The sequence below is a fragment of the Sceloporus undulatus genome, chromosome 8 (genome assembly GCF_019175285.1).
Source record: "Sceloporus undulatus isolate JIND9_A2432 ecotype Alabama chromosome 8, SceUnd_v1.1, whole genome shotgun sequence".
NCBI classification, from domain to species: Eukaryota; Metazoa; Chordata; class Lepidosauria; order Squamata; family Phrynosomatidae; genus Sceloporus; species Sceloporus undulatus.
In genome coordinates this window covers 21,362,197-21,385,730 of record NC_056529.1, presented here as the reverse complement: position 1 = coordinate 21,385,730, position 23,534 = coordinate 21,362,197, and the positions used below count along the sequence as shown (strand labels likewise).

The window sequence follows — 23,534 nt, the reverse complement described above, 5'->3', positions numbered from 1 at the left end:
ACTGTGCGCATGTAAGGATGCCTACTTTACATGGTAAGGGAACTGGTGCGGTTTCATGTTGTGTGTTGGGCTAGGACTCCAAAGCACCAGACTTTAACCCTGGAAACCCTATGGAGTACCTTTGGGCAGGTCACACTCTCTCGGCCTCAGAGGAAGGCAAAGGCAAACCTTCCCGCACTGGGAAAACCCTAAGGAGAGGGCCTTCGTAGATCGGACTTGGCTTGAAGCACAAAACAGTGCCAAGGATGCCAACAGCCAAGTAATGACAGGAACGGGAACCATGCAACCCTCCAGGTGTGGTTGGGTTGCAACTCCCAGCATCCCTCCAGCCAAAACAGAAGAAATGCTGGGAGTTGCAATCTTAACCACATCTGGACAGCCACACGATTCCTGCCCTTGCACTACTATCTATAGGTTATTCTGCATATGCTTAGACTGGTCTTGTTATCCTTCCATATGTTCCTTGTTCATTTATTTGTTATATTTATTTACATCCTGACTATTTCCCAGAGTGGGACTCAAAACAGCTTTATTATTATTATTATTATTATTATTATTATTTAGATTTGTTAGCCGCCTTGAGTCCCTGTACTGGGAGGAAGGCAGGTTATAAATAAATAAATAAATATTATTATTTCTTACCCTCGTGGGGAACAACAACAATTAACAGATGCATCAGAGCAGTTAAAGCACATCAATTAAAATACACATCAGTTTAAAAGGGGTTGCATACAATTTGAAAGGACAAGAAATGCACATATTAAAACAACCCACATTTAAAATTCATTCTTTAAATTCACAATTTAAAAATCATCTGGGATATATATATATATATATATATATATATATATATATATATATAATTATTACATCAGTACTTTGAATTGTGTCCAGAAGCAACTCATCAGCCCAGAGAGATGGCCATTTGACTCCAGGCCCAAGCTCTGCATCCCTGCTTCTGAGATGAACTCCTTGATCTTCCCTAAACACTTCTCCAAAAATCCCCCCACCCAAATTAGTGTTTCCCTTCTCCTGATCTCCCCCCATTCCTTGCAATGGGACTTTGCTGCCCCCTCACGGCCCTCAGCAGCAGAACTGCAAGATGGCTGCAATGTTATCCTCTTGCATGGTTTCTTGCTTCCTTGTCAATGCCATATTTTAACTTACCTTAAAAGACTTGATTGTAAGTCAACCTCATGCATAAGTCGAGGGCAGGTTTTGGGGCCACAGTTATGGATTTTGATGTGACCCGTGGATAAGTCGGGGGTAAAAGTTAGGGGCATGTAATGAAGGATGCAAAGGACGAAGCAAAGGAAAACAATGCCAACAAACTTACAAAATTACAGCAGGTACTGTATAACTCTTTCTGCTCATACCCCAGGAGCCCCCCCTTGAACCCCCCTGGACACTAGGCCTGGAGGCTGACCAAGCCCAAAGGCAAAAGTGTGAGTGACCCTCAGGGTCTCCAAGGCTCAGCTGGGATCTCTGGGTGTCCAGCTGCATACTTGAAAGCCAGGCTTGCTTCCAGGAGATCAGAGGATCCACTTGTCAAAGTGCAGAGCCCCAGGGGGGACCTCTGGCCGCATGTGGGCCAAGCATGTTCCTTTTCATCATCAAGGAGCTGGCAGAAACATGTGTTCTGGAGACGCTTGAAAGGGACGCTGGTGCGCTGGCTTCCCGGAAGCCAAGAGGGACATTTAAGGTCGCCTCGCTTCCCACACTGAGCGGTTTTGGAGCCTGTCTTCCTTGAAGATGGAGCAACGGTTTAATATTTGCACATTTTCTCCACCCTTCTTTAAGTTGACGTTAAAAAAACCCCACAACAATCTATGGGAAAGCAATCACTCTTCCAAATGAATGAGAGCAGTGGAAGTTCAGGCTAGCATAGTGAGATATAGGACCAACCAAAATGCACAGAATGCATGTTGCAGGCTTTCACAGCTCCACTGTCATATTTAATTTTTTTTGTTCTCCCGCTATATGATTTTTAACACTTTTCCCTGATGAAGAAGCCAGTGGAGCTTCTAAAGCTTGCATGGAGTATTTTGCACATTTTGGTTGGTCCCATAAAGGTATCACTCTTTTGTGGAATTTGGATGTCATTGCACTTTGCTATATGGGCACCGCAGCCACTCCTTGGATATGTGAACTCAAAGGCTGTCATGGCCGGCATCCATAGATTTTGGTGGGTTTTTCAGGCTATGTGGCCATGTTCCAGAACATGGCCACATAGCCCAAAAAACCCACAAAAATCCACTCCTGGATACGTTTTCAAGAGAAGGAGAAGATGGTAAAACCTTGGCGAGAACAAAACAGGGGCCCATTTTTTAGCCATGTGCATTTCCCTGCTTCCATCTCTATCCTGGAAAAAGAAGCTTCCATCCTATGGTTACTCCCAAGTAGAGAAGACCTATTGAATCAGTGAGATTTACCTTTGTGTTGACTCACTATTGAATTATGGCTTCATTAAGTGGAGGCCAGGATTGTTCTGTTACTCCATCTCAGTTCAGTCTGAGAAAACCTCCTCGCAAGGAGGCTATATAAGGTTCCTCTCCATGAAAGCTGAATCCCAGATGCCTCCCAGGTGTGCTCCACAGCAGCCATGCCCTCCTTCTGCCTCCTTGGCTGTTTCTTGCTTCTCCTCCACCCAACAAGTCCTTTTGCCCTCCAGAAAGGGAGGCAGAACAAGACCGGGGTACCTGAAAGCATGGAGCTTTTATTGCCCAGGGAGGAGGGCATGGCAGGTGTGGAAAGAGAGAAGGGTTTTATGGGGAGAAGTGGGCATGCCTGGGTACCTCACCTGAGTTGGGAGTATGTGACCCAAACTGGCAGAACAATGTGGAGACCAGAGAAGGAGCCCCAGGTTGATGCCAAGCATCCCTGGATGTGGGCACCGTGCCCCAGGAGCACTGCCCTCCACTATCAATGTGGGAGCTGGATGGTGAAGGTGAGCTTGGTCTGTGCCCTGGGGCTCCTGGTCATAGTGGGCAACGGGACCGTCATTGCTGTGGTGGCCTCTTCCGTGTCCGGATGGAGCCACAGCAGCCGCCTGGTCCTGCTCTCTTTGGCTGCAGCTGATGCCGCCTTGGCCCTGTTTGTGGTGCCCCTCAACCTGTACCGCAGCCTGGCACTGGGAACGGTGGCCGACGAATGGGCCATGGAAGAGGAAGAAAAGGAAGCCACCTCCTATTGCCGCGTGGTGGCCTTCGTCAACTCCAGCATCTTCAGCACCTCCCTTTATTCCTTGGCCGGGGTCTCCCTTGAGCGCTACATAGCCGTCTTCTTCCCGTTGCACTACAGCCACCTTTTGAGTCACAGGAGGGTGGCCCTGTTCATTGCCACTGCCTGGCTTCTGCCAGTCCTCCTCTTGGCACCCATGGCTGTGCCAGGACCCTCAGCCGTTTTCCGGGTCCGATTCTCGGCTGCAGCTTTACTATGCGAGCCAGACTATGCCTCCAACAAGGCCTACTCCCTCTTGATTGCTGGCACCATTTTCTGCCCGGCTGCTGGTCTCATCACCTTTGCCAATCTGCGGCTCTGGATGGCGGCACGCTCCCAGCGTCGGCGCAGGAAGGACACTGCCAACTTCGCAGGACCCAAGAAGCTCTGCTCATTCCAACTGGATGCCGCAGCTCGTATTCTCTTGCCGGTCGTCATTGCTTTCTATCTCTGCTGGGCACCCTGCATATTCACCATCTTGTACAATTGTGAGTCAGTTGGATGAAGGGTGGGATGCTCTGGCAGGGAGCGGGATGAAACGAAGCAACTATGGCCCCATTCCCACTTACAGATAAATCGGTACGCGATCCGAATTGATGGATCGATTCGTCAGCGGAGCGTGGTTCCCACTACATTTGCCCCGATTGCATTTTTTCTCTCTAAAATAATCCACATGTGGTTCTCATTCATGAATGAATTGGTTCAAAATGGACCCGGTCCAGCCGGCTGAAAGGCAAATTTAAATTGATTCCAATCTGCATCTGGTTCATACTTGTGCAAAATCGATGTATCGAGAAAGACATGGGAAAAAATCAGTGTCAAAAAGATGCATGCCGAATTGCTTTAAGAATTCGATTTAAGTGGGAACCAGGATCATTTGAACTGGTTCAAACAGAATTGCGATCTGGTTTAAAAGGTAGTGGGAATGAGGCCAATAGTTGCCCTGTTGCAACACTCCTTCCCCCAAAGAGTAGGAAGAGCTAGTTGCAGTTATGACCTAGAACTGAGTTACCATGTATTCTGAATGAGGACAGCCAGCATGGTGTAGTGGTTTGAGCATTGAACTATGACCCTAGAGATCAGGGTTCGAATCTCTGGTTGGGCATAAAAAAGCCCATTGGTTGACCTTGAGCAGGTCACAGTCTCTTAGCCTCAGAGGAAGGCAAGGGCAAACCCTCTCACATTAAACTTGCCAAGATAACCTTATGATAGGGTTTTAAATAACTTTTGCCCTCTTGACCACATTCTGATGTTGCTTGGCTGTGCATGATCTGTACAATGTTGGAAAGTATTCCAAAGGACACAGGAACATGTGTTTAATTTTTTTAAGAATTAAATTAAAAAACGTGTGGCCCACAAAGTTCCAACAAGGAGCCGATGTGGCCCCCAAATCTTGGGAATTTCTCCACTCCTGTCTTTGGCTGTGTATATACTGCTGAATTAATGCAGTTTGGCACTGCTTGAACTGTCATGGCACAATGCTATGGAATGCTGGGATTTGTAGGTTGTTGTGGCACCGGAGCTCTCTGGCAGAGAAGGGTAAAATATCTCACAAAACTACAAATCCCAGAACTCTGTAGCATGGAGCCACGGCAGTCAAAGCAGCGTCCAACTGCATTATTTCTGCAGTGCAAATGCAGACTTGCTGGCAAGATGGAGGAAGGTTAGCCATCTTCCTGCCACGCGTCCTGGGCACAAACTGACTAACACTTTTCTTCCATCCCACCACCAGCTTTCACCCGAAAAAGAGTCAATGAATGGGTTGAATTCGTTGCCCTGTGGCTCCCCATCGGCAGCGGCTTCCTCAACTGCTTTGTCTACTTCTGGGTCAACAGGAGCTTCAGGAGAAAACTCCAGAAGATCAGGCAGACATTGTGCCAGCCCTGCCATGAAGCCCACCCAGAGCAGTGGCCACATTGCTTGCCCACCGTCAGCGCTGCGGTGGAAGGAGATGGCAAGCACAAGCGGTGCCCAAGTCTCTTCCCAGGTTGTCCCCGCATCAGGTCTTCTTCTGGGAGCCTTAGGTGCTTCAAACAAGATGGCAGCCCCACCAACCTGTAGGACCTCCCCAGACCCACGGTGGCATTGGGATTTGTGCTGGATCATAAAGCATGTTGCTTCAGTGTGTCTTGCAGCTGGGAAAGAACTGGACAACTGAGCTATTGCAAGGGCACTACCCAGAAAGTAGTTTAGGAAACGGATGTTCCCAGATGTGCCATGATGGTCTATATTACCATGTGAATGGTGCCAGGTCCCCACCTAAAGGTCCTTTGGAACAGGCAGCACTGGTTTGGCCCTAAACTTAGGAGCAAAGAATGATGGCACAGCATCTTCTCTGTGCCATCTTCTCTGATGGAACAGCATCTTCTGCTTTCTGTCACTCTCTCTCTCTTTCTTTTTTCTTTCTTTCTTTGGAAATGTGGACCATACGGTTTTAGGATATCGCCAGCCCTCTCTTGGGCCAAGACATCATACAAATCCTAGATGGTGCTGGTGCAATTGCAGGTTCTCTCTGCATGGCAGTTATAGCACTTTGATACCAGTTTAACTGCTGTGGATCCATCCCATTGAATCCTAGGATTTGTAATTTTGTGAGTCTTACAATTCTCTGCTCGAGGAACCTAATGCTATAGTTCAGAGGAGCATACTAGAGCAATGGTCCTCAGCTTTGGAGCACCAGATGTTTTGGACTTCAGCTCCCAGCATCCTATATCATTATCCATGCTGGCTGGGGGGTTCTGGGAGTTGAAGTCCCAAACCTCAGGTGGATCAATGGTGCTAGAGAATTCAGAGTATCTCAGCAAACAAATCCCAGGATACCACAGTTAAAGTGGCATGAAATGGCAGTGTGGACACATCCCAAACTCTTGAGGGTAGTTGTTGCAGAAAAACAAGAGTAAGCTAAGCTCATGGCATCAATGGTTGTGTGGAATGAAAGGGAAACTCTGGAAATCAGGACCATTCATGCCTCAAATGCACAAATACTTTAGCAATTGTGTTTTCACGCACGGACATGGAAAAGCGACTCAGTGGCTTGGAGAGGAGAGGAATGTCCCTTTTTAAACAAGAAAGAAAAAATATGAATTATTAGGTGACACAGTTTGGTTTTAATGCCCCTTTTAGCAACTGGTTTCTGCCATCCAGCTGAGTTTTAAGCGTACCCTTCTCCGTCTCTGCTATATATTTAGCTATAAATCAGTTGAAAACCTTGGTATCCCTCTAACATTCAGCAGAAGGGAGGCAGGATCCTTAGCCATCTTCTATTCCTTTACTAAGGAAAAAAGTCACCATGCATTTTTTTTTCAGTTTCAAAAGGAAACAGAAGATTATTTGAAGTAAATCTAAGCTGATGTACTTAATGACATGACTATTTTTTACCTGCTAAGTTCTCTTTTGGACTGTCGTTCCCAAAAGCCACCAACCAGGAGGATGACTGAGGATTCTGCAAAAGTCCCCAAAATGGGACTTTCATACTTTTGCCTTGCTTTTTGCATGCCAAATCGGTCAAGGTCCTGTACCATGGGTTGGCACATTTTGCAGAATTACCTCCTTTGAAAGTTGGGTGAGTTTAGGATAGGGATGGGCCTCTGCGCTTTTGCAGGACTGAGAACTGAAGCTGCAAAACCCCGTTGAGAAAAGTCAGCCCCAATAGGCCTAATTTAATGGGGGAGGAAACAAAGAGACCCGCGTCTCCGGTAGTGGCCAGTCATCCCAGTTGGGACAGTGAATCCGCACCAGTTCAAATGAGCTCTCCAAGGTGCAGAACTGGGCGTCCTAAATAGGTTCGGCACCTTGGACAACTCCTGTAAATGGATTTACTGGTCTCTTAATATTGAAGTTACCAGTTGCCACGGCTGCCGACAACCAACATCCTTATGGCTTCTAGCATTCGTGTGGCTGTTGTGTGTGTATGTGTGCGTGTGTGTGTGTGTGTCTTCACAACAAGCCCCATCTCTATGCAAAGGTCACTGTCTCCAAAGTGTCTCCTTTCCCCACTTGCCATGTTCTTCCTCTCCTTCATTTTTTTATATACAAGGATTTTTAATGGATGGAAGCAAACAAGGGTCCTTTCACATCACACCAAGAATGCACCTTGATTCTACTTTAATTGCCATGGAATCCTGGGATTTGCAGTTTGGCGCAGGGTGCTTTTAAATTCTCATCCACAGAGCTCTATTCCTTCTTTGGACTACAAATCCCAGGATCCCAGAGGATGCAACCATGGCAATAGAAGTGGAATCATAGTGCTATAGTTGTGCAGTGCGGAAGGGCTCCCAAAACCTTCCTTCCCCCATCCCAATTTATGTGCACATTTCTTTAACATTCTTGGTCCAATGTGCATTGATTAAAACTTCTTGTTGTTTTTCTTTTTGGCTGCAAGAAAATTGGAATAGAGATTCCAGCAGGGCTTCTGTTCGGAAAACAGGCTGCGTTCGCGACGGATTGTCAGTAACAGTTTTATCTGTCTTTTCCCTCCCTTTTCCACCCTCAATATTTCTGCCTCCTCCTCTCCTCTCATTCTGGGCTTCTCTCCCACTTTTGTCGCTGCAGCAAGGATTATGAGAAACAGTGCAATTTTAAAATTATTGTTATTATGATAATGATTGCCATCCAGACCTTTTAAACAGCCCCTGTTGCAATCGGGAGTTTTCTATTCAAATAACATCCCTCTTTCTTTTTCTCATCCCAACACATTTCCCCCTTTTTCCGATTTCTGAGTTCTTTGAAGGGAAGCGAGTATTTATTTAAAAAAGTAAAACGATTAAAGGAAAAATAAAGATGTTTTTGGAATACCGGTTGGTCACCCTGCAGTTGTGTTTTCATTGTGATTTTAACGTACTAGCAATTGTGTGAGCATTTAGTGGTTTTAGAGCAGGGGTAGGCAACCTTTTTGAGCTGGGGGCCAGGTTGCTGTCCCTCAAACAACTGGGGTGCCAAACTCAAAATGGCACCCAGAGCGGCGTGGAAGCTGCGGCGGGGGCAGCAATCGGCGGCAGGACCAGGCTGGGGCCGGTCCCAAGGCCTCGCCGGGCCAGATGTGGCCCGTGGTCCGTAAGTTGCTGACCCCTGTTTTAGAGAAATACTTTTATTTTTAAAGTTCTGACATGATTCTATTTTATTGTATTGGAGACGGACGGGGCTTAACACAGCAATATTGTAAATTATTATGGGTTTTTTTTAACTGAATAGTGGTACAGGAATGTCTATATGGAAAGAATTGCTAATGGTCTTTCTTGCTTCGATTCTTATATAGCAATGCAGTGGTCTAAGCACTGCACAATGACTCTGGAGACCAGGGTTTGAATCTCTGCTCAGCCACAGAATCCCACTGGGTGACCTAAGGCAAGTCACACTCTCTCAGCCTCACAGGGAGGCAAAGGCATAAAACCCCAGCAAGCAAATCTTGCTAGGTTTGCCTTAGGGTCTCCATAAGTCAGAAATGACTTGAAGTCCCACAACAACAACAACAACAACATTCAGCGAACATGCACTGGAAGCCAATGCCGCAGGGACTTCAAATAGCTATTGTCTTCTGTCTTGGGCCTCTATCAGTAGGAGTCCTATTGAGGCATTGGGGAAGATGGGAACTGTAGTCCAACCCCATTTTGGGGAAGAGGGCATTATTGCAGTGGTGGCCAACATCTGGATGTTGTAGGACTTCAAGTCCAGGAATCCCTGACCATTGGGCTTTTCTAGCAGTTGAAGTCCAGAACATTTGGAAAGACAAAAATGGGTTGTTGTCAGTAAGTCTCTTGAGTGGACACACAACAGAAAAAGCATGTGTGATGCTTTTCTCGGGGAGTCTGGTTAAAGATGATGGGCTCAGATCCCCACATTTCTGACCCCCTCTGGACCAAGTGATGTCTGGGGGCCCAGAGATGATCTTTCATCACTTGATGTCCCAGAACCCCTGATTAAAGTTCTGGCCGGTTCCTTTCCAAATGTTAGAAGAGGTTACGAAAAGAAGCCCCAAAAGGTGACTTCTAATGCGTGCACCACAGACTGTTTATTCCAACCCACTATCCTCCCCAAGCTCCTAATTGGAGCGTGAGATTTGCATCCTCAGCTTCAGTTTCCACCATCTGCCCAAACAAAGTCTCTCATGTATCAAGTTTGGGGAAAAGATCTCTTTTGCCCATGGAGGCAAAGGGGTCATCAGATCATTGGGTAGGAACCATGGTGGAATCCTTTTCAATGCTGCCCTGCTGGTTGGGTGCATCCATCTTGGCATTCAGGAGCTGATTTTTGGAAGAAGGTGGCTGTCCTTGGAGCAACGAAAGAGGACTCTGGACCAGGCAGGCCTTTGCTGTGATCCAACATGGTCCTTCTGGAGTTCTTAAAGGTAAAGGTATTCCCTGTTGACAAGGTTGTCAAGTTGTGTCTGACCATAGGGGAATTCCCACTAGGAACTGCCCACCATCTGGGCCCTCCTTGGCACCAGGAGCTCAGTCCATGACCCACTTGAAAGGCAGGTCCAGGCCTCCCATTTCCTCCTGGTATTTCTTGCTGAAGAGAGCACTCTGCAGCGGAGAGAAGTGGTTCTTCCAGTCTCCAACAATGCCTGAAAGAGGATAGAACTTGGAGACATAACTGTGTTAGGGCCCAAACAGACAGGCCAAAATAAAGCTGCTCCGGGTCACTTTGGAGGGATGCTATTTAAATGACACAGACACCTTAAGAGATGGCTATTCATGCAGTCTGATTATAAAGGTCCTTCCTGGGCACCATGCAGACCAAGTCTAGGAAAATGGATGCTACAAATTCTTTTGTACAGTTTGTGCTGCAAGATCCCTTTGGAGACTGAAAGAGCATAAGGTTGGCTTGGCCAGGTCAGATCAGCTGGGCATCTCCTTCACCCATCCTTACCTGACCTGATGTGGTTCTGCCACAATGGTCAAGGGAATGGCACGGGTGGCCTGCAGTCCCATCGGACCTGAGTGACCGGTCCAAGGACGGACCTTCACCCACGACTTGAGCTCTTCACCACTCACCCTTCCTCATGAACTGGCTCTTGCTGGTATCCAAGATCTCCTGAGGAACAAGGGCACCGTTCACCATGTCATTCTGGCTCATGGAGGCAAAGCTGCAGTGCTTCCGGATGGAGTCGGTCAAGTCAGGCTTCACAGGGTGACCCAGGAAAGCGCACAGCCGCTCTATAGAGCCCTCCAAGTCCTGGGGTCAAGCAGAAGGATAAAGCAAAGTTGGGGGGTTGCACTGGCCCATAGCCTCGATTCTCAAACAGGAGAGCGGGATATAAATAAATACATAAATATATTATTATTATTGCCTCCCACCCAGGAGCAGTGGGCATCTATAGGGCAGTGAGTCTGCCCAGAGTTTTTTAAAAGACTTTGGGGAAAATATCCAAATGGCTAGGCCCTAGTTCTTAAATAGGTTCAGGTCTTTGGGTGGTTCCATTGAGGTTTGGACTAAAACCCGGAGCAGATTCACTGCCCTGCTAACATGTAAACTACTACAGCTTCCGTGAGAGAGTCACTTAAGAGAGTCTGCGCTGTTTTCATTTATACCGTCAGCCGCTCTGAGTCCCATTTCGGAGAAAAGCAGGACATAAATCAAATCAATAAATAAAAGACAGCCATGTCACATATCGCAACAGATTTGTATTTATAATGTTGGCATTTCAGTTTTAAAGTAAGGGATAAGGGGATACATAATATTAGTTATCTATGTATTATGTATTTATTTATGTATTCTATTGTAACCCGCCTTGATTCTTCTGGAAAGGCGAGATATAAATAAAATCTATTATTATTATTATTATTATTATTATTATTATTATTAGCAGCTGTACTTGTCTCAAGGAATTGTTTTAATGATAACACTTGAAAGTGTGTTCAGTGAATACAGGTGGAGTTTCCTTTATCCGAAATGCCTTGGAGCAGACAGGTTTCTGGATTTCAGAATATCTTTATATGTACAGAATGAGGCATCTTGCAGATGAAGCCTAGCTCTCAAATTCATTTATGTTTCGTATTCATTTCCTTAAATACATCTCCTGAAGGTAATTTTATACACAATATTTTGGAATAATTTTGTGCATGAACCAAAGTTTGTGTACACTGAACCATCCGAATGCAAAGGTGTCAATATCTCAGCCTCCCACCAAAAACAGTTTTGATTTTCAGAATTGTTTCAGATTTCAGAATAAGTGAGACTCAGCCTGTATCTTCATGCAGTAAATGGGTTGTAGGAATGTATTCATATATGCATGCAATATCTTTAAAGGTTAAAAAATGCAAGTGGTTAAGGATGTGGTTGAGTCTCTTTGGAGGGAGCAGTGTGGGTTCTGCCATTGTTGTTTTGTGAAATGTGAGTCATGGATGCACAATGAGCAACGCATTGCCATACAGCAAAACATTCCTAGTATACAGCTTCCCCCCTTCATCTCTATGAAGAAAGAAGGGAATGAAACATAAACAGAGGAAGAAAGGGAGGAAGGGACAGGAAAATTGCAGAGAAGGGAACATTGCTACAGGGCTTAGCTAGACTGCAATCTAAACTCTGTGCCATCTTCGCTCTACATTTGTTATTGTTGTGTGCCTTCAAGCCGCTTCCGACTGATGGCAGCCCTAAGGCAAACCTATCATGGCGTTTTCTTGGCAAGTTTCTTCAGAGGGATTTGCCATTGCCAGCCTCTGAGGCTGAGAGAGTGTGACTTGCCCAAAGTCACCCAATGGGTCCCATGGCAGAGCAGGGATTCGCACCCGGGTCTCCTAGGTTCCTGGTGTTGCAGATTCCTTTAAAACCAGAATTTCATTTTAAAAAGAGCAAGGAGCCCTGGAGCCGATTGGAAAGGAAACATGCTTATTTTTTGCTGCAGCGTTCCCAGAGGAATTAACCCAAATTCCTGGGACCCCGGTTCTAAAGCGGAGCAAAACTACTATTCCCATTTCACTGGTTACCATTGAATTAAACATTACATTCATTGGAGGTTCAAAGTTCTTTTTTAAGGGGGGGTATTGTGTATATCTTGTACGATTTTATATGTTGTTTGCCGCTTTGTTTGTTTTACAAAAAGCAGGATAAAAATAAAAGTTTTATTATTTATTTATGTCTTTATGCCTCTATCCCTCAGTATTTTCTCTTACTGTCTCCAACTGTCCTGTATTATTTCCTTTTGTTTTGGGTAATAACGTTTAAGTCCGGAGTCATTCCAGAATTGTTTGTGTTCCAGAACAGAGGGTTTGACATGACCCTAGAATAGCAACCTTTGCTCTTAGTCCATTTCAGCTCTATAATTTTTAACTTCTGAGCATCATACACTTCCCAGTTCTAACCAATCAGCTTCGCTGATCCGAGACTCTGACTATCATGATGGATCTCCTAACTATAAGGGGCAGCCCACCTCCCTGCATCTGGTGCCCACCTTCAGGTGCACTCACCTGGTGCAGCTCCTCATAGGTGAGGTAGGCAATGCCGGATTCTCCCTGGCAGCTGAGCCAGCCCTTGACGTGGTCAAACCATGAACCGTAATGCACTGGGATGGAGGCAAAAGAGAAGAGCTGGATAAGAGGTTCGAAAGCATCTTCCCTCTTTGCCCTCCACATCCGAAAAATGCCAGCCATCCCTCTCCACCCATCCAGCCCACGCTGAAAGCTTTGGCATGTTCCTCGTCCATCATCGTGCGACTCATATTATCATTATCATCATCATTATTATTATTCATCTCAGCAAAGTCATGCACTGAAATATTCCAAGGACAAGCTTTCCTGGGGCTCCGGACTTTTTCATGCGGAGGAATGTATCACCGTCCCAAAAGAAGAAGGAGGAGGAGAAGGAAGAGGGGGCAATCCGAAAATGCAAGAAATTAGTAACTTATCACATTCACAGATGAACACAGAGTCCATCCGAAAGAGAAAGTGTCATTTGTCTTTATTATATCTTAAAATTTAATAAAAAAATATTTTAAAAAAACCAAGCATGTTCCACCTTCTCCGTCTACATATACATCCATGGAAAATTCAAGGCTATTCCTAACTTTGGACAGAGCTGCCAAAATAATAATAATAATAATAATACTGTAATAATAATTTATCATTATATAACATATTATAATTTTATATTGTGTATTATATATTGTATATAATATATTATAATAATATATAATATATAATATATTGTTGTTATTATTTTCAAGCAAAACCTCTATGTCTTTAATAATAATAATAATATATTATATATTATATTGTATATTATATACAGTATTATAATAATATATAATAGAATAGTGTATATATTATTATTATTATTTTCAAGCAAGACCTCTGTCTTTAATAATAATAATAATAATAATAATAATAATAAATTTATATTCCGCCTTTTCCCGAAGATATCAAGAGTCCTGAATGTAACACCAGCAAAATGACAGGTGGAAATGCAACAGGTTCGGGAAGCATCCTCTGTTTCTGACACCGAAAGCTTCACCTATTGAATTCTTACCTAAATAAAAGGATTCTCAAAAATCCCAAGAGCAAGCAAGACTTTAGAAAAACCCAAATCTTCATGGTCTGAATTTGGGAAGTTGCCTTTTGGGGATTATAATTCTCAGACTACTTCCGTCCATAAATAGTCAGTGCAGCAATTGTCCATGGAAGCGGAGGAATTTGGAGAACTGTCATCCAAATAATCACTATTATTATTATTATTATTATTATTATTATTATTATTATTATTATTATTTTCTTAAACTCTGCAGAAGAGCCACTTATTTTAATTTTCCAGCTCAGCCTTATTTTTTTGGCAACCTTATTGTGATTAAATTAGGGAAATGGCTCTCCATAGACCTGTGTGGAAACTTGCAAGGAAGCTGACTGCTTGGCAAAATGTTGTTGTGGTTGTTGTCGTATTCTATTCTATGATTCTATTCCTTCAAGTCATTTCTGACTTATGGCGAATCTTCCATGGGGCTTTTTTTGGCAAGATTTGTCCAGAGAGGGTTCGCCTTTGCTTTCCTCTGAGGCCGAGAGAGTGTGACTTGCTCAAGCTTAACCAGTGGCTTTGCACGGCTGAATGGGGATTCGAACCCTGGTCTCCAGAGTCCAACATTCAAGCCACAAGGAAATCTGGCTGGATTTGGTTGCCAACCTTAGGAAGCAGACATCTTTCATCTGTGTCTCTCTGCATTTTCAGGTGTAAAGATCATTATCCGACCACTTGTTCATTTGTATGTTGGCATGACAACCTTCAGTGATTATTGCGCAGTTTTGAAAGAATGGGAAATAATGTGTGTTTTTGCGGCGGTCAAGGATTTTTATTTTAATGCTTGCACTGAGTGCTGCCACAGGAAGACAACATACGCATCTTTGGAAAAGGTGCACATTCCTCTCTGAAAGAGGAGTTTGGAGATAAGACAAAACGCCACGGAAGAGGAGCTGGGAGCATTCTGGGCTTTTCAGGGCATGGAAGAAAAGGAGCCCTTTGCTCCGTTCCCCTTACTTTCATGATGATAAAACCCCACAGATATGAAATTTAACCTCCTCCTTTTGCACCGCACAATAAAACCTCTTTCTAGCAGCTCTGCATCTGCAGTGAGGCCCTTTCAAGGTCTGCAAAATAGTTCAGATTGAAGCACAGCCGGTGGCATTCGTTCAATTGAAAACAGATGAGACATTTGCTCCCTAAACAACCCTGCAAGCCTGAAGCAAAATCACAAGAAGGGTGCTTCCGCGGTCCACTAATGTCCCTTGAATGTTAGACCTGGAAGGAACTGCAAAGGTCATCTAGTCGAACCCTTTTCCATGCAGGGAGACCATTGTGGTTGCTGCTGTTGTGCCTTCAAGTTACATCGGCAAACCCTATCTTGGGATATCTGTCCGATGGGATCCTGGGATTTGTAGTTTTTTGCGGCATCAGGGCTCTCCGGAAGAGAAGGCTAACTATCTCACAAAACTACAAATCCCAAATTTCCATAGCACTGGGCCATGGCAGTTAAAGAGGTGTCAAACTGCATTAATTCTGCAGTATAGATGCAGACCTAGTCCTGCGTTCAAATCACTATACTGTACTGTGCTGTCTGTCTCACTTATGTTGACATTTCAATAAAATTCTGGCGTAATTTGACAATTTAATTAAAATTAAAATTAATTTAATTGTCTACAGAGTAAAATGAGGGCATGGTCCCCTAAATTTATGCATTTCCAAATGCTCAACTGTCCTTTGAATAACTGCAAGGTTAGAAATTTAGAAACAGAATTGCTGCCAGGTTAGATGTTTTATTCCATTAAGCTTTGAGGAATGGGTTGTTTTGCAAGGAAAGGGCTCTTTTTTTAGTGTGCGGTACTGTTTTATTTCCTTACTTAAGGTTTTAAAAGTCTTTTAGTATTTTTGATAAGTCTAATGCTGTTTTAATCAGAAATCTTTGTAAGTTTTTAGTTGTAGTTTCCTCTCTTTTGCAAGCCACCTTGAGTCCCATTTTGGGGGAAAGACGGCGTATAAATAAAGGGATCAATGGATGGAGGATAGATGGATGGATCTGTTTTGCTATTGTATTATTATGATGTTAAAGTTCATTTCCATTGAGTTTAAACAATATGGACTAGAATCCTGTTGGTGCATTATGCATTATGCAGTTGCATTGGCAAAAAGTCAAGAGGAAATCAGAAGCAGGCATTGCAGCTGTGAAGGGAATAAAAAGGAGGAACAGGTTGCAGGGACTCTGCCTGCTTTCTCTCACCTCCGCTGCTGGAAAAAGCGCCACTTTTGGCGCAGTGCCTCAGCAGGATTCGACCCAAGGGCTGCAAACCATGGAAAGAATGACTATTGATGGAGGGGGTATTAAAAAGATCATTGAACTGAATTCCACTTCTCTTTGTCATAGGCATGTGTTCTTGGGGAACGGAGCATGCTTGCCAGGAAAATAACAAGGCGCAACCTTAGATCGAAGAAAGGTCTTGCAAACACCATTCATCATCATAAACCGGCACATATGGAGAGAGCAGGAGCAAGCGCAAGGCAGAGTTATTGGTGTTAACAGTGAGGTCTGCACAGCTTAAATGTTTGAACCGAGCTGCATTACATGAAATGATGAACATGATGATGATGATGTGGCAATTTAGCACTTTTGGCTGACATTCTGCATCTTCCTCAATGGCCATGTGTGTGCACAAAAGTGAATTTTGTCATTTCACAACAACCCGTATTCAGCAGGTGTTTTGAATTCCAGCTCCTAGAATCACAGACCATGGACCAAGATGGCTGACGCTTCTGGGAACTGAAGACCAAAACACCCGGAGGTCCAGAGTTTGGAAATCACTGACCTAGAGGATGTTGTGGGGTTACAACATACAGGGCTCCTGTTGCACAATGGTGACTGATGCTCCACAGTCCAGTGCTCAATGGGCATCGATGTTCTAAGATTCAATCCCCAATTTGCACCCGGACACTGGCTAGGAACTTACCACAAGAGGGACCAGTGTGCATCAGAAGTGTTCAATGCACATCACAGCACTCTTTCCAGTGCCCAGATGCATATCTTTGCAATTCATGAACAGGGTTTTCATTGCAATTCTGCAATGGAGCTACAAATTCATAGAATCATAACATCATAGAGTTGGAAGAGACCGCAAGGGCCATCCAGTCCAACCCCATCTTGCCATGCAGGAACTCTCAATCAAAGCATCCCCAAGAGAGGATCATCCAGCCTCTGTTTAAGGAGGGAGACTCCACCACTCTCAAAGCCAGTGTCTTCCACAATCAAAAAGCTCTTACTGTCAGGAAGTTCTTCCTAATGTTTAGGTGAATCCCTTTGCCGTTAGTTTGAATCCATTGCTCTGTGTCCTATTCTCTGGAGCTGCAGAAAACAAGTTTTCTTCATCCTCAATATGACACCCCTTCAAATACTTATACAGGGCTGTCATATCACCCCTTAACCATCTCTTCTCCAGGCTAAACATCCCCAGCTTCCTAAATCCCTCCTCATAAGGCTTTATGGTTTCCAGACCCTTCACCATTTTGGCCACCCTCCTCTGGACACAGTCCAGTTTGTCCTTTTTGACTTGTGGTGCTCAGAACCGGACGCAGGATTATTCCAGGTGAGACCTGACCAAAGCAGAAAGGAGTAGGACTATTACTTCCCTATTCTGCTTGATGTAGGTTCTCAGTTGCTTTCCTTTTTTTAGGACCAGAAAGAGCAACCATGATAATTAAACCTTTTTAGGCTCCGTTTGCATTATGACTACACCACAGAGAAGAAGTTGCCATATGTCTCACCCACCGGTGCCATCCAAGAAGCTCTGGAGAAACTCATCAAAGGAACCAGGATCTGGGAAAAAGTTGGCCATCCTGTAGAAGTGGTAATAGGATACAGCCACGTCTTTGGGGTGTCTGGCCAGGTAGATCACCTGTAGGGACAACAGACTCGGGATTTAAATATTGCTGCTTCTCATCTTAATCTGGAAGGATGCACAGTTTCCATAGCTTTCTCCCTACTTTGGGAGAAAACGAAGATTTTTGTGCCAGTGACAGAATGTATTTGCATTTGCAGCTTCAGGGAATCCAGAACAGAAGTTGCATAGCACAGATCACCACATGCAGAGGTACCTGTTTATTGTGCGACTTCTCTTGTTTGGAGTGACAACACTGCACAGCTGAATGCACAACCAAATGTGCAAACGAATTACTGTACAACTGAAAAAGTCCTACTGCCAGTTGAGTATCATGTGAACTTGCAAAAGTTGCATTTACCTATTGTGGCGTGTAGCTGTTGACAGCTTTATCCTCCGTGCATTTGTTCAATTAAAGCGTATTTTAATTAATTGGCCAAATTCATTCTAATTAATTAACCTAATTCATCTAATTAATTAGCCTACGTAAAGCCTACCAAAGCCATCTATGGCTGGCATTCTGTCAATTACATGCAGAGGCTTGTGTTGCGTTATACTGTACACACTGAGCTTTTGGAAACAATGTGTAACAGCCGTATCAATGTAAGCAGAGTAGGACATGTGGGACTGTTGCCCATGTGTCAGCACATCAAGGTACATAGAGTAACATGCGAATGAACTTATTTTCTATGCACTGCCTTCGTGCATTGAGCATTGCAACTGCACAACAGGTTGTAGGTCATGTGCATTGACCATTACTTCACCCGGGTTCCAGTGGTTCCCAAACTTGTGTCCTCCAGATGTTTTGGACTTCAACTCCCAGAATTCCTTACTGTTGGCCAAATCTTCTGGGAACTAAAGTCCAAAACACCTAGAGCAGCACTTCTCAACCTGTGGGTTGAGACTCCTTTGGGGGTCCTTTCACAGGGATCGCCTAAGACCTTCGGAAAACACATATTTCTGATGGTCTTAGGAACCAAGACATTGCAATTTTATGGTTGGGGGTCACCAAACATGAGGAATTAGGCATTAGGAAGATTGAAAACCACTGACCGAGAGGATCAAACTTTGGGAGCCACTGTGCGACACTGTCATTTGCTATAAGGGCTGCCTATGGAGGCTAGAAGGTCTCCGGACTTTTTATGTAACCAATTAATTTAGAAACCAAAATTATAATCAAATTTACTAGGGAGACCTGGAGCCAATCGGAAAAGAAAACATAGGAGTTTATCACATGGGAGGAATTGCTCTTAATTTCGAATGAAAAGAAAGTGGGGCCAGAACGCATTCACGTGAATTTGCTAGTTCAGCGAATTTACGTGAATTAGAATTGCATTCGAACTGACTTCCCATTGCCTGAAAATAGCTTGCCATTGCCCAAAATTACGTGTGGTAGTCTATCACACAATAACGTGAAACCCTATGATTGCGTTTGGATTGCCATTGGATTATACTTCCCATTTCCCTTGTCTGATAATGTCCATAGTCTATTGCCGCCGCTGTCCCCAGAAGGAAATACATCCAAATTCCTGGGGTCCTGATTCCAAAGCGAACCAAAGCTTTTTATAGTACTTAGAACAAAGAAAACTATAATTAAACTGAATTAAACAATTACATTCATTGGATGTTCAAACCTTACGTTTTGATCCCTCCGTGGGTAAAACTATTACCTACATATTTTCTTTTACTATCTCCAACTGTCCTGGGTTATTTCCTTTTGTCCAGAGCCATTCCAGGAGTGTTTACATTCCAGAACAGAGGGTTGGATGTGACCTCGAATATCAGCCTTTGCTCTCCATACACTTCAAGCACTATCATTTTTTTAACTTCTGAGCATAGTAAAATTCTCAGTTCTAACCAGTCTACTTTGCTTCATTTCCCAGCCTTCTGCCCCAACCAACCCCTGAGCAGACTGGGCCTTAGACCTTCCCGCACTTGCAATGTCAGGAGAAAGATGGACAATGGTGGGATCTCACCATACCTACCTTGGGTTGGCCTTTCCTCAAGGCCCCATCCAGCGCCGCGTGGGGCAGGTGGCTGGTCAGGAGGCGAGGTCCGGAGGTCTCCTGGAGGGTCTTCGCAAAGTAGGTGTGCTCCAGCCAAGGAAAGCGGGCCCAGTTGGGGATGGTCTTGGCCGGCTTGGGGTCACCTTGGCTGTGGATGAAGGTCAGGATCTCCTGCATCCAGGTGGTCCCTACAAGGGAAGACAGGAGGGACAAGGCAGCCGTTAATGGAAGCAACTGGTCAGGGAGCCAAATCCACTCCAGGGCTGCATCCACACTGGGGAGATAACCCAGTTTGGCATCGCTTTCAGCACCCTGGCTCAAGGCTATGGAATTCTGGAGTTGGAGTTTGTGGCCCAGAGCGGGAGCAGAGCTCTGCTCTGGGCCACAACAAACTCACAACTCCCAGAATTCCATGCCTTGAGGCAGGGCAGTTAAAGCAGTACCAAACTAGGTTATTTCCCCAGTGTGGATGCACGCCTCAGTTTCTCATCCTTACTCATGCTTCCCATTATAGGCAACAATGTTTTAAAAGTCATTGGTTTTCCTTATTCATTGCAACGTTGCTAGTGTGCTAATCTACTTGTATTGCGGGCTACTTTGTGTTGCCGTTCATTATTCATTGTGCCGCTTAGACACTTACTTGCATTGCTAGTCGTTGTATTGCCGGTTCCTTTTGCCATTGTGCGTTGTTGTTGTTTTTGTTAAACAAACGAAGCAAAAAAGCCTTGGAAGTGGATAGCAAATCATCGGATGCAAAAAAATCAAATCACAGTTTCCATTGCAGTCAATGTTTGATCTAGATATTGACATTCTTTATTATTTGCCTAGACTGGATTTGGATATTTCTTCTGTGGTCCATTATTTTTGGTCTTCTTTATGTTCAGTGCCTTTGCACTTTCATCTTTGACCTCCTTATCAACTTTTCCAATTCCCAAATGCCTTCTGCTAATATTTGGGTGTTGGTCTGCAGATCTTAGGTTGTCAATGTCGCTTCCTCCTGTCTTCGCTCCTCCTTTTTCTGATTCTAATTCTGCTTTTCTTATGTATATATACATCATGTATGTATGTATATATACAACAACACACTTATGTATATAATTGCATATGTGTTGGCCACTTAACAAATACGAAAACCCATCAGTGATATCTTTATTGGCCACATCATCCCCAATGATGAAGAAGCCCATGGAGCTTTGAAAAGTTTGCAACAGGTATATTGTGCATTCGGTTGGCCAATAAAAGGTATCACTGAGGATTTTAAACTGTATATAAGTAAGTAACAGAAGAATATATATATATATATATATATATATATATATATATATCTATATATATTATATATAATATATATATATATCTCTAATTAGTAAAATGGGGGGGGGAGGGACCAAGGCACTCTCTGGGGGGCCAGGGCTTCCTCCCTGCTGACTCTCTCTCTCTGCCCAGAAGTCCTGGGACAGTGGCTCCCTAAACAAACTCTGTCAGAGTCTCTCCTCCTCGTCTCTCTGTACTTACCGACTTGGATAGTGACCAGGAGGAGTCAGAGCTGCGGAAAGCGAAGTTGGAGGCTGCCTGGAGGGAGTCCTGGCTGTGGAGGTGGCCAGGGAAGAGGAGCCCCAGCGGGACTCAGCCACCTCCAGGCGAGCCATGGCCCGAGGCAGAGAGAGCCAGCAGAGCCTGAGCCTGCTGCTGCTGCTGGGGAAGAGGAATGATGGCCCTGGGCCAGAGAAGGGAGGAGAGGCGGAAAGGCCAGTAGCAGCGAGGAGGAGGAGGAGAGGAGGAGCGGAGGAGGGAGCCAGAGGCATGGACCCGCCCCCGAGGCTAGCAGGGGACCAGGAGGGGCCTGGCCAGCAAGAAGAACCACCCCCCCCCCACAGATACAGCTCCCCTCCAAGGAAAGGCTGCCTGCAGTTTTGCAATTTTGCATTCAAGAATGGTTCCCAATGGGCCAAGGGGTCAGGCAAGGCTACATCTACCCTACAATCATAGCCTCACACAGAGTTGGAAGAGGAGAGTTGCTCTTAAGGTTGAGCTGGAATCTCTTCTCCTGCAGTTCGCACCCATTGCTCCCTGTTTCCCATTCTCTGGAGCAGCAGAAAACAAGCTTGCCCCATCCTCAATGGGACAATATTCTTTCAAATACTGAATTCATTAATGATGATCAACAATGATTTTGAGGCTTATCATAGAAGAGATCCCCAAGGGTCATCCGGTCCAACCCCATTCTGCCATGCAGGAACTCTCCCTCAAAGCATCCCCATTGACAGATGGCCATCCAGCTTCTGTTTAAAGATCTCCAAAGAAGGAGACTCCATGAAACTCCAATGGAACATCTTCCACTGTCAAACAGCCCTTACTGTCAATAAGTTCCTCTTAATGTTGAGCTGGAATTTCTTTTCCTGCAGTGTGCATCCGTCACTCCATTGTCTCCTATTCTCTGGAGGAGCAGAAAACAAGCTTGCTCCCTCCTCAATATGACAAAATGCATTGCATCAGTAATCCAATTCAAGACCACTTTAACTCTCAGAATGCCAGAGCATTGGCCAAGCTGGCTGGGAGGGCATTATGAGGTAGGAAGGAAAATTGCATGTGGGTGGTGGTTGGCTGAGGCTTCTGAGAGACACCTGGAGGGCCAAAGTTTAGACATCACTGTAATAGACCCTTCCTGGTCAGCAGCCAAACCCTAAGTGACCGTTCCTCACTGGGACTCAGAAACTTCAGGGGGATCCTTCTGCCGCAAGCCCATTGCCTAACACATTTGCTGTCTCCTTTTAAGAAATGCACCCCATGCTTTGGAGGAAAGTCTTGACTGCTGTTAGAAGTCAATGCCACCAGCAAGTCAGTCATTGAAAACACACAAGGCTCAAGTCGAGTGGAGCCAGTGTGCCATTGGTGCCAACTTGAGTCCGAGTCGATTGACTCAAGTCTGCATCGCTGCCCATGTGCCTCTCAAGCCAGGTAAGGCACTGAACAACCTGTTCCTTCCTGAAGATCCTTCCAGGGCTCCTCCCTAATACTTTTTATGGCTAGCAGAAGAGGATTGTGTATTATTACCCCTTGGAGTTCACACCTGCTTGGATCTTCCTGGTCCAAGAATCCAAGGCAGTGTGATCAGTCGCCTCCATAAACAAAGGGAAGTCCCGCTTCAAGCTGAGAATCACTCCTGAAGGCCTCTGCAAGAAGGACTCTGGGACTCCGCGCGCATCATGTCTCTGCAGCTGGTGGCTTGCTTGCTCCTCTCCCATCTTGCTCTTGGTTCAGCAGACCAATATCGGTTGGAGGCAGAGAGAATCATGAGCGTGACACCTGTAATAGATGGGTAAGATGAAGCACCCCTTCCTTCCTTCCTTCCTTCCTTCCTTCCTTCCTTCCTTCCTTCTCTTTCCTATGGAGAACATGGAGTGAGACTACAATGGAGAAAAGCCTACTCTCCCAATGTTTCTGCCAGAGGTGTAATGGATCCAGGGATCGTGGGGTTAAAACCGCAAGATTTTTTAAGCAACAGGAACCACAACATCTGTTTTTGAAAATTAAAAAAATATATAATTATATATGTTTAACAATCTTTTTGGAGCTGGAACTGGCTCCCACTTGAAGCCTTGCCAGAACTTTCTTTGGGAGCACCAAGCCAACACACATCCCTGATATAACATGCAATTCCACCTAAACCTTAGAGAGAACTTGGTGATGGTAAGAGCTGTTTGACAGAGGAGTTTGGAGAGTGGTTGAGTCTCCTTCTTTGGAGGCTTTCAAACAGAGGCTGGATGGCCATCTGTCACCCCAAAAAAGGACTTTGATGGTGTCTTCCTGCATGGCAGAATGGGGTTAGAATAGATGACCCTTGGGGTTAATTCCAGCTCTAGGATTCCTCGATTCTACAAGGTTTATGAATTGTAAATGGATGCAGCAAGAGGTCTACAATGGGGGAACTCATTGCAGTCCTTTCACAGATGGGTCCCAGCATCCT

General features: G+C 44.9%; 2 protein-coding genes across 2 annotated transcripts; one reads left to right on the top strand and one right to left on the bottom strand.

The window, feature by feature from the left end:
- Nucleotides 1-2,707: 2,707 nt before the first annotated feature.
- LOC121914401 (probable G-protein coupled receptor 21) lies at nt 2,708-5,280 on the top strand. Its single transcript, XM_042437791.1, has 2 exons — nt 2,708-3,707; nt 4,952-5,280. The coding sequence occupies exons 1-2, from the start codon at nt 2,708-2,710 to the stop codon at nt 5,278-5,280; spliced, it is 1,329 nt and encodes a 442-aa protein (XP_042293725.1).
- A 1,059-nt stretch (nt 5,281-6,339) lies between these two features.
- On the bottom strand, nt 6,340-22,812 carry LOC121914400 (sulfotransferase 2B1-like). The gene is made up of 7 exons (XM_042437790.1): nt 22,638-22,812; nt 21,087-21,284; nt 19,547-19,755; nt 17,453-17,579; nt 12,624-12,718; nt 10,212-10,392; nt 6,340-9,781 (listed from the first exon to the last, which is right to left on the bottom strand). The coding sequence occupies exons 1-7, from the start codon at nt 22,810-22,812 to the stop codon at nt 9,666-9,668; spliced, it is 1,101 nt and encodes a 366-aa protein (XP_042293724.1). The 3' UTR covers nt 6,340-9,665.
- Between the last annotated feature and the right edge of the window lie 722 nt (nt 22,813-23,534).

Coding starts and splice junctions, on each gene's coding strand:
- LOC121914400 (XM_042437790.1), bottom strand. CDS start 22,812: ATGGGAGAGGAGCAAGCAAGCCACCAGCTGCAGAGACATGATGCGCGC. Junction 21,285..22,637: donor GACCAGGAAGATCCAAGCAG/GTGTGAACTCCA, acceptor TCTCTGGCCCAG/GGCCATCATTCCTCTTCCCC. Junction 10,393..12,623: donor CCTATGAGGAGCTGCACCAG/GTGAGTGCACCT, acceptor GCTTGACCCCAG/GACTTGGAGGGCTCTATAGA.
- LOC121914401 (XM_042437791.1), top strand. CDS start 2,708: ATGGAGCTTTTATTGCCCAGGGAGGAGGGCATGGCAGGTGTGGAAAGA. Junction 3,708..4,951: donor ATTCACCATCTTGTACAATT/GTGAGTCAGTTG, acceptor TCCCACCACCAG/CTTTCACCCGAAAAAGAGTC.